A 15,340-nucleotide genomic window follows, 5' to 3' on the forward strand; every position below is an offset into this window, starting at 1 on the left:
GAAAATAGTCATGGATTATTCTGACTAAAATAAGACTAAAATGCTCAGACTTTTAGTTGACTGAAACTTGACTAGACAAAAAAGAGTATGAACGTGACTAAAACTAATAAAAACTAAAATGACAGTTTGACACAAAGACTAGACTAAAACTAAAATTAAAACAGGCCGCCAACAACAACACTAGTTGAAGCCACAGTTTAGTTTGAGAAACTGAAGTAAGGAGTCCATATTTCCACGAATCCTCCATTTGTGTCAGTTTGCCTTAGAGGGTGGCTTGTCACTTATCCATGACAACAAGTTATGCTTCCTTGCAGCATATGCATGATATCATATAAACTGCTAGAGAAACCAACAATAGCATCTTGACACAGGTAATCCAGGAGTAAATGGACAGGATTCATACACAAAGCAACACCAAGAATTTTCCCATGTCCTGTAGAATGTTGACCCAGTGTGCTTGAATTTTAGGACAAAGCCAAACATAATGTGTATAAGTTCCTACTGAGATTTTACATCCCCGATGCTTTTTAAGAATTTAACCCTTACACCTGACAGTTGGGTTTCCAAACCAGCCTGTATCACCGTAACATAGGATATACTCTATTGTAGGGCTTGGCAATGAAAATCTTAAAGTGACACTTAGGTGTTTTTGAACCTGGACCATTATTTCCCATGGTATTGTTTCTAAGTGACTAAATGGAGACAACATTTTTTGAAATTGGCTCAGTATTGAGCGAGACCTCAAAACAGCCTGCAATGTAATCTCTATGGACAATTGTGCCCCATCAATTTAGGTCCATTAAAAGTAATTTTTTTTTACCTTAACCTCCAGTCTGTTTGTTAGTGTGTGTGACCAAGTCTCGCTCATGGAGAAGTCTAATTCTGAATTCTTGCAGACTTCTCCACATTCCATTTGAAATCAGCTAAATATTCAGCCAGGACTTAGGAACTCTTTTAGAATAACACAAAGCTTGGTTTTCTTTACTCCAACTCTTCCCAGCTCTCCTCTCTCCAGCTCTCATTATTGTTGCCACCATTGTTTCCCCTGCAATGGGTCACCTATCGTCAGATTTCAGAATGACACTTCTTCTTCAGTTAGACATGGTCACAATAACAAACAGACCAGAGAAAGGAAAGGCAAAATTTCTCTGCAGGGTCCTTTATGTAATGTTGTCAGACACTAATAGTCTGAGCCTGTCACTGGCAAAATAAGCAATTTTAATGGACAGAAATTGACAGTGCATAATTGCCAATAGGGATAACATTGCAGTCTGTTTTACCGCTGAGACTGCAGCGGCTCAGTACTGGCCCAATTTTAAAAATTGTTGTCTCCATTAGTCACTAGACATAAAAACAAACACAAGGTTTCCCTTTAACATTTAAACTGTCCCTTTATTACATATATCCTTTTTCCATTGTCTCTCTTGGCCGCGCTGAGTAAAGCAATGCTGCAGCAATTTGTGTTTCCATTGTCAGTTCAGACGCGCCATGCCACGCCGCAGTGGAAATGGACCTTCTCTGGAGTAGGTCCAAAAACAGGGCTGCCTGCCCTCAAGCAGGTAGCTGTGGCGTCTCGCTGACCGCAGCCAATTCCCGACATCCCCCCTTCTACTCCCCAGGAGTGCGCAGGAGACCAGAGAGAAAGGCGTTTTAAAAGTCTCTGTGTGTTCAGCTCTCTGTACTTTTTAGTAGCTAACTAAATCTCTGTGGTTTAGAGTTTAGTTTCTCTCCTGCATCCTGTCTTTCCTTTAGATATCTGCTTTAATTTACTGTTTATGTTTGTGTGAAGTTGCTGCTTGAAAACTCAAATTTCCTTATGTTGCTGCTTCACAATAAAAGTTTATACGTAAGAAAATAACGACTTTTATTGTGAAGAATCTATAGGAAATGAAATGTGTTATTACCTAAGTAGCAGAACTTTGTTAGCGTCTTTTCTTCAACAAAGGCAAGTCTAACAACGGTGCAGCGAGGAAGAGTTAAATCAGAAACAGCCACAGTGAGATGATGATGAGCTGCAGACAACAGGCTCTTACTGCACCTCTGCAAACAGCTCACCTCCAACAGGTAAACTTCTTTTACCTGCCCTGCTGTGGAAAAACACATGCAGCAACAATATCTAGGGACTTGAGCCATCGACCAGCCGGCCCAAACCAAGCCAAGCCAAGCCAAGCCAATCCAGCCCATGACTGACGAAAAGAGGTAATAGATCTAGAAAAGTGACATTAACAGCAACCAATATATTTTCTAACTAATATTACACACCTTTTTTCACAACATAAATAAGGCAGGGCATTTTCTCTCTTTTCTTGGTTTCATAATTGTAACCTCAGTAGATTAAGTTTGGACGGCATCAGGATTAATTTTAGCACTGGTCTGTCTTTCGTGGAGGTAGATATATTTTTTTTTAGTATGACCTTTCAGGCAGACATTAAAAGTGAAGACTATTACATCAGCTGAAAGTTTGAAAGTTTAGACTGACCTCATACAGTATGAAGAGTTGGCACATTTGTTGGAATTATTTAGACACTGCTGCCCATTTTGAATTTATGGAACATTTCCTGTTTGATTTGGTATGTATTCAGCAGTGTAACAGCCCTACATTGGGGGCTGTGAGCTGAAGGTTATCTTATCACCGCTGTCAGTGTAGTAAAATGAAGGTGTTCATTCCAAAACCAGATAAACACAGTGCTATCTGAAACTCACCGGTCAATATTTCAACACCAGACTGGAGTCAGCCCTCAAAAACACAACTATCAGGTCCACAAAAGTTTCAAGATGACTTAGAAAGTTTATAGAAACCTATTTTCTCTTTTTTTAGTAGCAGTTTTTTAACTCTGGAATTAAAATAAAAAATCTCCAACTGCTTTTTTTGCACCCGAATTTCATTGTGGCAGCATTTGCTTATTTACTGTAGGTATCAAAAGCAGCCCTGTCCTTCACAGTAGCCAGTGTTTTATTTGCCATAGTCTATTAATTACAGTTTGTACTTCTAATCTGACTGAACTTTGAAGAAACAGTCCTTGCCAGCAAACTTTTAAAACTGTACACCTACTTTTATACCTCATAAGAATCAATATTAAGTCGTACCAGCTGCCCATCTGAACAGCCAGCTGCTGCAGAAAGACACAGCAAACCACACGTCTTACTCCCATGCACTGTATTCAATTTATTGTGAGATGTGGTCTAGTTAAAATGCACAGTACCACCTTGGAACCACCCCTCCAAGCCATGTCAGATCAATGCATTTCATCCCTCATCTGTCCACATGGCACTCAAAGCCTGTTCTGCCACCCAAATTACTGCTCTGCTGAATTATAACTTTGTTGGACCTGGCAGTGCACTGTACCCAAGGCATTCTGAAATATCACCGACAGACTGAGCTGTCACCCTGGATATATCTATCACCTGGAGAGCCATGTGAAACAGACAGCTAATATCCAGGGGTCTTTTACAACAGCGTTTGTCAAAGTCTGGATCCGGACAGGAAGTTCCGCACAAACATTTCAAAGTCTGTTAGCCATCTACTTGAAGCGTATTTGGACAATGAAATATTGCTCCATGTGGGTGTTGAGATGAAACTTTGTGGTGATACTGGCCTTATCACTGTTTTTCAGCCATTAGACGTTGTGATAGAATTGATAGAGTTGTGGCACCAGAGAGGGAGCACAAGTTAGGAAATTTAGAAGTTTCTCAGCACAAACATGCTGGTGGTATATTAATGTATACTACATGAAACCTATATCAACATAGTGAGTGTAGTTTATCTTGCAACTTATTTTGTGATCCGAGAGCAGCTCTGTGTTGGACAGATGCCATGCTTGGCACTGCTTTCCTAATTATGGGAGCTGGAAGAAATAAACAACCCCCGCTGTGAAAGGACAGTTTTCAAGCCTGACAGTAACAAGATGATTGGTTAACATAGTTTGTGGCTAAATGAAATTGGTTTTTAAGTGAATAGCAGGAACACACAAATCAGCTGATTGAGTTATAAGCGCAGGATCATCATGATCACATATCATTAAGCTCTATTTCTTTGCAACATCTAAAACCACATCATTAAGATGATGCCATCATGATGACTGTATTTCATGCGGATTTTCTATTTCCCAGCAGATGCTCATTTTATTTTGACTGGAATAACTACATTTCTTTGGAAAGCCAATATTATCAGTACATACTTCAGAATATTTATTGTACTGAGAGGGATATTACTGATTTGACATAAATAGATATGATGTATATAATTTTGTATGGTCAGTTAATTCATATAGGGGAAATTGCTCACCAATTTAAGCAGGATAATTAGTCTGAATTGCTCTTTCTTTGGTGTTGTGTTTTTTCTTTGTGCTTAATATCCTGTACTAGTATTTATTCTGCAAATCCCAGCATCTGTATTATCTATCGATGTTCATTTTCCAGGCATAATGACAGATTTAAATTTCCCTGCTCTTGTCTCTTTTTTATTGTTGCTCTAATAAGATCCTTAATCGTGTCATCTTTTTTTTTTTAAAGTATTTCGGCACTGAAAAGTCACGCAGCAAGGGCAGTTAATAGCATCAGTCCAGTAAATGCCTTGTGTGAGATTTGCTCAGTGTTACGCTTGGATGGCTCCATTTAGATTTCTATCAGGCGTCTGTGTCTCTTTATTTATTGAGCCAAGTATATCCTGTCCCCAGCCAATATTGACCCAGGGTCACACACTGACATATATCATGTCACTGCAGGCGTGCCTGAGCCCCACATTTACACAATATCTCCACAGCATACTTCTGCTCTTATCCCAATATTATACCTATTCATTGCTGTCAAAACTGACAAAAACACCATTATTTTTAAGCATATTTTGTGAGTACAGAGATTTTGTTTTAATGGAGAAAGTTGAAGAATTAGACGGTGTTGTAACTTAAGAAGAAATAGAGTTAATAGTGAGGATACATGACACTTGCAGAGCCCATTCTGCTGCAAAGACACTGTTTTATGTCTAGTTAAAACAACGTAAGTTTAAACTGACAATAAGAAAAATGTTCAGTAGATGACAAAGTTTCCAGACTGTAACTATGACTGTAGATTTTGTGCTTGGCCACACAGCTTGGCGACAGTCAGTATTTATGGCGCCAAGGGGAACCAGTGAAGAATAATTCTTAATTTGCCGTAAAGGTGAATTGAATTGGATGGCCATTTCAATGAACATAAATTTCCCTTAATGAGAAGAATGATATTTGGCTAGCTGCGTGTCCTCTGACACGTGGTCTTTTTTCATACTGGATATCCTTCACTCCCGGACAGCTGTTTATCCTCCCTGGTCCACTAGTAATGAGATGGATGCTTGCAGCTTGGCTACAGTTCCACTACATCAGCACACTCATTCTGATTTGTGATTTTCTCTGCTTCCTTTTTTTCCTCTATCTTGTCATTTTTCTAAATCTTTTCTTCTTAGTATCATCTCTTATTCACCTCACTGTCATCCGTTCTCCCTCTTCAACACTAATCATTTCTCTTCATACTCTCATTGTAACAGAGGTTGTCCAGCTGAGCCTGGCAGAGGATCAGCAGATCAGTGTCTCCACGGTAACAGTGGGCCTCAGTGCTGTCCTAACCTGTGCCATCCAGGGGACACTGCGCCCACCAATCATCTGGAAGAGGAACGGCATCATACTGAACTTCTTGGATCTGGAGGATATCAATGTAAGTGCATGCTTTTGTTCTCTTCATCATGGCTGGTGTAGTTTGCTGCTGTCATTAATGATGGTGGAACTGGAGTTGATGGCGATAGCTACAAAATTTGGGAATAAGTGCACAAAAGAAGCATCTAGTTTGCTTTTCTAGCACATAGGAAAAAATGTTGGCCTCCATGCCAACATCCACACAGGACACTGTGTAAATATTTGTGTATTTTGGCAGATGACAAAGTTTATGTTATGCTGAGCCTCGCAGACACCGAAACCATGAATTGCCTTAAACAAGAGAAGACATGAGGAGGGGCTGAAAAATAGTAGCAAGGGAAAAAAAACAAGGAAGGAAATCTAACCAAAAGAAACATTTTACTCCCCAGCCCTCTTCATTAAACTGTAGAATTTTCTGCTAGCTTGCTCAGTGCTTAATGAACTATGTGGGCATGCTCCTGTTTAGACACATCTGCACAGGTGACAGCACAGTGCTGGCCTTGCTCTACCCACCACCGGATCACAATTCACTAATTGCATGTTAATGAGCGGCCTTGTTGGTCTGCTGTGATGATGAGCCGCTAAAAACAATGTCAAGTGTTAAGGTGGAGACTGGAGGAGAGGCGATGGCAACAGAGGTCCCTCGGGCTCTTGACCGTGCATAATGAATTTCCACAGAACACACTGATCTGAGTGGAGGAGGGAGAGAGAGAGAGGCCCTGTCTGGGTTTGGTTTTCTTTTCAGTCAAATCATAGATTAAACAAAAAAATTTTAAACTGACAAGAGAGGTGACCTCAGTGTTTTGTTGTGTGTGGAATTTCTGTATGCATAGGAGGTTAAAAAAAAGAGAAAGAAAATTTAAAGCACTCTGTCAAGTTTTTGTGGCCAGTTTGAACAACTGCCTGGTGTACATAAGATTTTGTATTTTAATAGACTTCCTGGTCTAATAAAGGATACATATTTTCTGTTAAGTAATGAGAGTGCCTAAAAAAGTCCATAGCCAGAGTCCATTAAGGGCAGAAGATAAACATTTAAATACGAGCTTCGCTTTAGAAATGTATTAATGTACATGCCACAATACATTAATCATTTATCTTTAAGCATATGCTGTGTTAATATGAAGCACTGGATCTATAGCACATATCGACAGAAAAGTTGACTAGTCAGCAAACATACAGTGCTCACACTAAGAGGCTTGGGTGGTATCTATTTTTTCATACCTTACTCACATTTCACCAAGGTATTCAGTATAATAAGACAATATTGTGTCTTCAGCGGTCCCTGTAGAGCAGGGATGGTCTATATTCAATGGCATAATCATTAAAAAGCAAAAGCAGCATGTGCATACATTCAGCAGGCTATACTTTAAGGAGCTAGCTGGCTAACCCTACACTTTTCAGGGTTTGATTTTGGTTTTGGAACAGGGAAGAAACGTATATCTTTTTGCAGCCTCTCCAGGTAAGAAGTGTCATGAATATACGACGTGCCCCAGGCATAACATTTAGCTCGAAATCAACAAAACCAGCCTGAAAATGGAAATCTGAAATGATTGCATCAGAGTCAAAGGATCACAGGATTAGTCAGTTGCGTCTGGGGCGGGACTTAGCAAAGGGTCAATTGTCTAACCTAAGATGCTGTGTTTCTACAGTGATATGCAGTTAGCCTACTCAGAGTTTTGCTATATTTAAATAATAATAAGCTCTCTTTTTGCTCGAGGACCCAATGACACTTGCCTCTGCAATGTATACCAACACATCAGTGAGCTGAACAGAGTCCATGTCTTACATGACATCAGCTTCTGTAGTTGGAAGAAGTCATCTCATGATAAAGTTACATGCAGCAATACTCTCCACCACCTGCAGTCACCATCTCTTTAAGTTCAGCTGCCTGTTTAACCATCGGAGCATCTGTATGTGTGACCGTATTGAAAATTATACCTTTAAAATACCTGCTGTACTATTATGTCTTGATACCACCCAAGCCTACACACTACACTACATTACTACAATGATTCTATGCAGTCTCATCTGTTATAATAGTGAAATCGCAATGAAATAGAGTGTCAAAGAGTAACCAAAAACAGTGAGTGGAAAATGAATACAGAACTTGTGTTCTTTCTTCAACAAGTCAACTCTGAACAATGCAGGTCAAAGAGGCGCTGGGGTGAAAGGAGGGAGGGGGACCTTACTCTCCTGTCAAAGTCCTCTCAGCCCACCATTTTCCTCTGTTGAACTGTGCTGAATGGAAACAGGCTTGTTTTCAGACGTTTCATTTGACAGTGATGAAAAGTTTTCTGCACTCTGGCATATAACCCCTAAACCTGAGAGATGAGCCTCCATTACAATCAGTCTTATTTGTCTGCTCTCTCAAAGTCTCTTTTTGGTCTTTGTTCTGTGTCTGCCTCTCTCTGCCCACCTTTCTCTCCACTGTATTGCTTTTCATTGTGTTTCTTTCTGTCTGTTTTTTTTTTTTTTTTTTTTTTAACTTTCAATCAAAACTTGGTATTTTACATTTTGAATAGAGCTATGTTCTCCACAAAGTAACTTCACTGTGTTTATTTGGGGGTTCAGACCTGCTTCACCACGTTTGATTGCATTAGAGCAAAAAGCCACAGGCTGTATTACAAACAGACACAGACAGAACAGCCATATACTGTAGCTACTGCCGCCCATCAGCCAAAGAGTCTTATGTCCGAGTGAGATTGGAAGCAGATTCATTCAGAAATGAAATGAATTATGTATATTTCTTTTATTAAAAACAAATACTACACTGCTACTTTCATTTGCATGCACATTGCTACCACTTGGTAAACATACAATGAATGTTGCTCTTAAGAGTATGCATACGGATGTTTATTGCGTCAGTACTATTCTGTGTATGATGAAAAAGCAAAGATGATTACTATTGGAGAATAGGTCAAAGGAGACATGAATGAAGTGCTGCATCTGAAATGTAAAATTTCAGAGAGTGACTTAAATTTTATTCATTTGAACGTAGCCACTGGGCATCTTCCTGTATTTTTCTTCCACCTTTTCCCATTATAAAAACCTATAATTTAACCTGAATGAAAATAACAGCCTGTAATTTCCTGGTATGAGATTTCTCCTAAGACCAATACATTTCATGAACTCAAAAATTGACTGTTCCTATTACGTGAAGAGGAGCTGTGCAGATCAAAATCTTTCATTTACATTCATGTCTTCATGAAAGACACGAGCCAACCAGACACACTGCAGGCTCACAGACCAGACAAAAGACAACTTATTGATTTTTAGTCAAATTTAGCAAATTCATAAAGCCCTGTTTCCACCGAGCAGTACGGTATGGTACAGTTCAGTTTGGTACACTAACCGTTCTGTAATGTCCCCATTTTTGGTCACCTCTCTGTTGGGGTACCTGTCACACAGATCCAGTGCTAAAAGGTGGAGCTGTGAACACTGCAGTCTGTTGATTGGTCAATAGCAGACGGTCACTCTGCTCAGGGCTGAGCTGTGGCTGGTTTTGAAGCTCATGTAACCACTGGTCATACCGTGGAGAGTTTTATAAGTAGACTGTAACTATAAAATGAAAGGATGTTTTGCTGCCTCTCGCAGCACTTGTAGTCTGAGAAAAAAATAACTTAATTCACTGGCCGACTGCTGCCGACTTTTAAGGTGGAACGTTAGCTTGTAATGTTACTCAGTGCATGAGCTGATGACGCGAATCCATCAGCACACCTTAAATTTCACTGTGACAACTTCGACCATTTCATTACTTTTTAAATGACATACACTTTTAGTAATGAGTCGATCTTGAAGCGTTTGTACATTTTAATTTCAACCAGGACTGCATATATCCCAATCCTCACTCGGAGGAGAAAAATAAAACCATCGCGGCTCGTCGTTCCTGTGGGCTACAGCAACACTAAACCCCTGAGCTTGCCTGAGAAGGGCTAAATGCACAAAGCTGCTATTTTAAATATCCCATGGAGAGAGACTCTCACTGCAGCCTGTTTTATTTTGTTCAGAAAATGTCGCCGTGCAGCCTCGTTCTGTGGACAATAAATGAGGTGCAGACTTCCATCTGTGTCACCAGTAATAAGGGAATACAGTGAGTGCTGGACGGAGCAGTGAGTGACAACAACCCCACCCACATTTAAGGGTACTGTTTGCAGGGGAAACGCTACGGTCTAGGTCCCATGTCTGAAGAGTTACTTTTGGTTACCATACCGAAAGTGTTTGGTGGAAACGGGGCTTAAATGAGCCCTCACACTGCAGTCAAGCTCACCTGCTGAGCAACAAGTGGCCCCGCACTAAATTCTTTTAACATATCAACATATCAGATCCTATGTTTTACTTGTGATACTTTCAGTGCCTTTATCATCTGTGATATGAAATCACCAGATTAGTGCACAGTAAAAGAAATAAAACCCTGCTCACCCTTCTTTAATGCAATTTCAATCTGGTTTGAACTAAGTGTAGTCAGCATAAAGTCTGATGGTTAACTCACAATATTAGGTGAGATTTCAGGGCACCTCGATTGATGATTTGAATAAATGCTGTTGAGGACACAGCCCTACTGATGCCCCCTTTATCACAGTAATCACAACTGAGAGTTAAGTTTTTAAACTGAATTATATTTGGCGCAACTTGCCAGATATATTAAAGTCATACTTTTTAACCCAAATGGCCCATTCTGTTTTAATTGCCCTCACTAGTGCAGTTGTATGTCTCACCTTAATTGTAAATTCTGAACTTTAAAAGCTGCTTAAACTCCCTCGTCTATCCTACAAGAAAGTCATTTCGCATTCTCCTGTCACAAAGCGACCCTCTGTCAAGTCACATTAATTTCTAGAGCCCTCAGACTGGAAGCAGCCGTTTGTGGTTTCCGTGTCACGACAGAGCTGCATCAGGACATCTGCTCTGCCACTTGGTGGGACAGCAAACTATTTAATGCCTTAATCCGCCCTAAGCTGTGGCTGGAACCCCCTGGTGACTGCTGAATGCTGCACCAACAACAACCAGCTCCATTCATCAACCTAATGGGCTTTATATTTTTAACCCTTGCCATTTATCAGGCTGAGGCAGCGTGATGAGGGGAGAGAGGAGGATCAAATCCCCTAACGCCTGCTTCAGCTCAACAGGGAAACCATTGATTCATGGTCTCTCTTCCCTTTTGCATCACTCTTTTTCTCTCTTGTCTTTTCCCATCACTCCCTGCTGCTGTGTGCCTCCTTTCTCCTCTCCCTGTTCTCTCCAAGCATCCTTATGTATTCTATCAAGCTACCTTCATTTCTCCCTCACTCCCTGTGGCTCTTTCCTGCACCCCATTCTTCACCGCTATTCCCTCTCCTACACCTCCTGTTCTTCCTCTCCCTTCTTTCCACCCGTTCCTCCTCCCTTCTCCTCTTCTCCCTATCTTGTGCTTTTTCATCCGCACCCCCGCCTCTTCTTTCTTTACTTAATTTTCCTCTTCCATCTCTTTCCTGTATTACAGGACTTTGGGGACGATGGCTCCCTGTACATCACCAAGGTGACAACCATCCACATGGGGAACTACAGTTGCCATGCCTACGGCTATGAAGACCTCTATCAGACACATGTGCTGCAGGTGAATGGTCAGTAGTGGCTCATTTCTTACTTACAGTGGTGGACAAAATGCTTTAGTTTTGTTTGTGCTGCACTGTGGCTCCCCAGTGAAGGGATCTTTTTCTCATTGCCTTTCCTGCTTACAGTGAAAAACAGTTTTAGAACAGCTCCAAAAGCAATTAAGCCACCATGCAGTTGACAGAAATGTCTGGAAACAAAGGTTATCATAAATAAATTGAGTCCAGCGTTGTCATATGTGGTTCCCAATGTTTTTGTCAGGCTTTTCAGAGGGGCTCAAATACCCCTGTTGACCTCCATCCATATATAAATCACAAAAATCCATGAAAAAACAGCAAGCAGTGGTGGGTTCTTGACACATGTAAATCCATACAAGACATACTGATCCTGCAACTGGCAATGTTAAGCCTTGTTCCCCATCTTCTCCCCATCTGTGGATTTGACCAATTGTGCCTATGTATTGCTATCACTTTATGATACCTGGACATTTTAACCATTTAGTTATCAGCCTCATATACATTTCCTTATAACACAAATGTGTGTAGATACAGTGGGGCAAACAAGTATTTAGTCAGCCACTGATTTTGCAAGTTCTCCTACTTAGAAAGATGAGAGAGGTCTGTAATTTTNTATGATATATTTCTTTTTTACCATTTCGATTTTGTCAATATTTTTGCCATATTAATTATAGCTGCAGAAGTAGCCCTTGGGGTACAGGTAAACCTGGTGGGTAATACTGCTCATATGTGTAGAAATAGTAAGTTAAGTAAGCATAATTACTATATATAGCACTGTGTAATACATAATTTATAAAGTGTTTTATAGCAGGGGAAAAAATAGGAAAAACAAGACCGACAAAACAACAAAGAAGATAAAACAAAAAGTGTGCAAACCACATAATTTTGAATTTGGCTTCTTAGGGACTTTGAGGGAAACTGTTTGAAAAGTCAAAGAGCAACAGCAGCAATGACAATCGAAAAGGATCAAAGAGTGAATTGAAGGCCTCTCTACCACTACCAAGTTGTCAGTTATCCAATGCTGAACAGAGGAATACTTTGCACATCTATTTCCAAACAGGTGCATTGGAGAGGGACGAGCAGAACACGACTTGTAGAAAAAACTCCCGCACACTTGTCTAAATTGCTGCAACGTTTCGGTGACTAGACCTTCATCAGTTGGTCTAACGTTGCAGCATTAAAATCATTAGTTTTGCAAGTTAAACAGTGTGCCAGAGTTTAAGCTGTCCAATGTTACCATCACACGTTGTACTATTTGTCACCTTTAATGAAGTGACAGGACTCACTGGGGTTTTCAAAAGCAGTGTTAATGCATTGTGTGAACATTTATATTGACAGTGATGATTAGTAACAGATGCAATCTTGTGTTAAGGATTTGCAAGACCTAACGTTTATGAGGAGTGAGTGTTGATTGCGAGGCCTTTTTTTCGTACTTCATTTTTGTATTTGTCTCTCACATTATTACGTCTTATCTAAGGCTGCAATAATGATTACTTTGTAGATAATAATAATCATAATTGATTATTTGTTTGTCTATAAAAATGTGAAAATGCCCCGTATATTTTCCCAGATTGTCCTGTTTAAAAAAGAAAAAAGACTGTTTCTATCATTTATGACAGAGACATGCATCAGTCCTTACATTTAAAAAAGCCAGAACCCACAAAAGTTTGGCATTTCTGTCAAAGCAATCAGTTTCCATATAGATAAAAAGTATCTGTGAAGCTATGTTCGTTACACACCCACCTCACAGGATCTCAGCTGTCAAAGAATTCCATCAAAGCCACGAAACCCATCACTGCATACATGAGGTTGAACACTGTTCGTGTGCATGCAGCATATTCACCTGATTCTATGCAGGGGAGAAAAGCTACTTAAAGCTGAAATACATCTCAAAGCTACTCTCATGCTGATTTTGGCAGGCTGAACTTATCAAAGTGCTGTCTTGCTCATATTAATCATCTGCACAAGGGTCTTCCTCTCCCTTACCTTTAGAGTTGAGAGTTAGTACTAGGCATCTCTCCAGAGAAAATCCACGGAGGAAGAATTTTTAAAGCCTTCCTACCTGTAGCATAACAAATAAAAAATATAGCTTCCCTAGTTTGTGTGCTTCTGTCTCAGGGTGGCAAAGAAAGGAAAATGAACTCAATTAAATCTCTTCTAAAAGAGACAATAGGTGTGATTGTTTTGTTTTTCTAAGATGCTAATTGAAAAGAAACACAGCTGAATTTTAGACCTTGAACCAAAGAGGAAAAGGGAGTTATGGGAAGGGAGTCATGGAGACAGACTCGGGTCCTGAAGGGCAAGTTATCAGCAGAGGGCAATTACCAAATGTTTGTGTGGGAGATTCGAGGTATTTCAAGCGAGATAGGACGGGGTGCGATAAGGTGGAATGGAAGGGAGCCAAGTGCCACATTAAACTAAGTGGACGCTGAGCATCGTATTGTGTTAAAGGAATAACACGCATGCTTCTGTTTTTACTGTGATGAGAGGAATGACAGCGCTGCGGTTTCAGTGACAGTGAAGTACCCATAGTCCCAGTCTAGTACTCTTCTCTGTGTTATTATAGTACACTAGAATATGGTATCAATGCTGTTGAAGAATGTTTCTGCAATGTCAAGTACATACTTGTTAAATAATAAAAGAAAAGAAGATTTTCTGTGACAAAGTACTGTTTTGATAGAAAGGCAGAAGAAGTCATATAACAGAGATAGATTTGACAGAACACATAAAATAACACAGAGACTTTAGACAGACTGAAGGTGAGGCCTGAGTGCAAGTAGATGTACTTGTGTGGGCGAGGAAGAGATATTGGTGTGTTACTGGCTAACTGTGTGTGTCTGAGTGAGATGTTGATAGATAACGTATGAGAAAAAATCTATAGCAGACGAAGTAGACATAAAATAGTGATACCATGGTGTAAAATATATTCCACTTTAAGTAGAAGACCTGCATTCAAAATCCTACTTATCTGTTGTGGTTGGTGGAGGTGAAATGTTATTTTCTTTATGTTAAACATTATATACATTTAGGTTGTTTAGTTAACTGGTTCCCAATGTAGATGGCAGGCCCCTCCAAAGATCTGTACGATATGTCTGGGGAGTCATGTGGTAAATAATGCTAGAAGAAAGAACCAAAAGGAAAGTTCTGATACAATAATTTGTTTATATTTTAGACTTTTCTCTAATCATTGCTTTTATGTAAACTTTTAGATAATTTGAACTCTTTGAGCCTTAAACAGTTTTAAAACAATCTGAGAAGTTTAGAGGGGAAATGTCTCTTTGGTGAAACTGCCAACAACTCATAGACATCTGAGAGGAGCCCAAACTGCTGTTTGTAAGGGGTCACAAATCGAACAGGTTGGAAGGAGCTGGTTTAATCTTTAGCAATGCATTATATTCTATAAGTTCATTAAAAATTGAATGTTAAAGGTCTGGGGCCGTATTCACAAAGCTTCCTAGTTCAAAGAGTTGCTACTGGTGACAAAATTCTAAGAAAAGTCCTAGATTTGTGACGTTTTCTTACAATTTCCCCTTAAAATTTAGACTAGGTCCGCGTAAAGATACAAGTAATTAGCAGAGCATCTCAGACCTTAAAAGGTCCTAAGGTGAAAAACTAGGAAGGAGAAATATTCTCCAAAAGTTAGTTAATGAAACGCTACAGATTAGATTGTGCGGGGATAATATGCGACTTATCTCATTAGGGGTACGCACACATTTCCCACCTAACGCTATAACACCAGAGATAAAATTATCACAACTCTAAGATACTTGGAAAACTGGAAAAATGCAACAGGGCAGCAGTGGTGACTTGGGTCTGTCTCAGCCTTCCTTCAGCAGAGTGATCACACTAACAATGACACTTTCACAGTCAGCAGTTCATTTCATTTCCACTGGGTGTCCACACCTTGCAGGCTCACAAAAGGGCGTGTCTGTGACAACCAATCACATCTGTTAAAAGAATGTGTCATACCTAGCAACGAGGTCAACCACACCTCCTCACTAAAAAAGTTTATGTCCCATTCTTGCTCAGAGTTGCTCTGACAACTTCCCTAAATCACTCCTAAGCTAGGACTCC

At 40.0% G+C, this 15,340-nt stretch overlaps 1 protein-coding gene across 1 annotated transcript in view; it reads left to right on the forward strand.

Annotated features, from left to right (window-relative positions):
* The window catches only part of fstl4 (follistatin-like 4), a 283,884-nt gene that overhangs the window by 244,471 nt on the left and 24,073 nt on the right, over positions 1 to 15,340 (forward strand). Inside the window, exons 7-8 of the mRNA XM_050040972.1 lie at positions 5,519 to 5,685; positions 11,140 to 11,260. Coding sequence (XP_049896929.1) covers positions 5,519 to 5,685; positions 11,140 to 11,260 — 288 coding nt within the window. The remainder of the gene's footprint in view (positions 1 to 5,518; positions 5,686 to 11,139; positions 11,261 to 15,340) is intronic.

Source organism: Epinephelus moara, chromosome 3, assembly GCF_006386435.1.
Source record: "Epinephelus moara isolate mb chromosome 3, YSFRI_EMoa_1.0, whole genome shotgun sequence".
Taxonomy (NCBI): Eukaryota; Metazoa; Chordata; class Actinopteri; order Perciformes; family Serranidae; genus Epinephelus; species Epinephelus moara.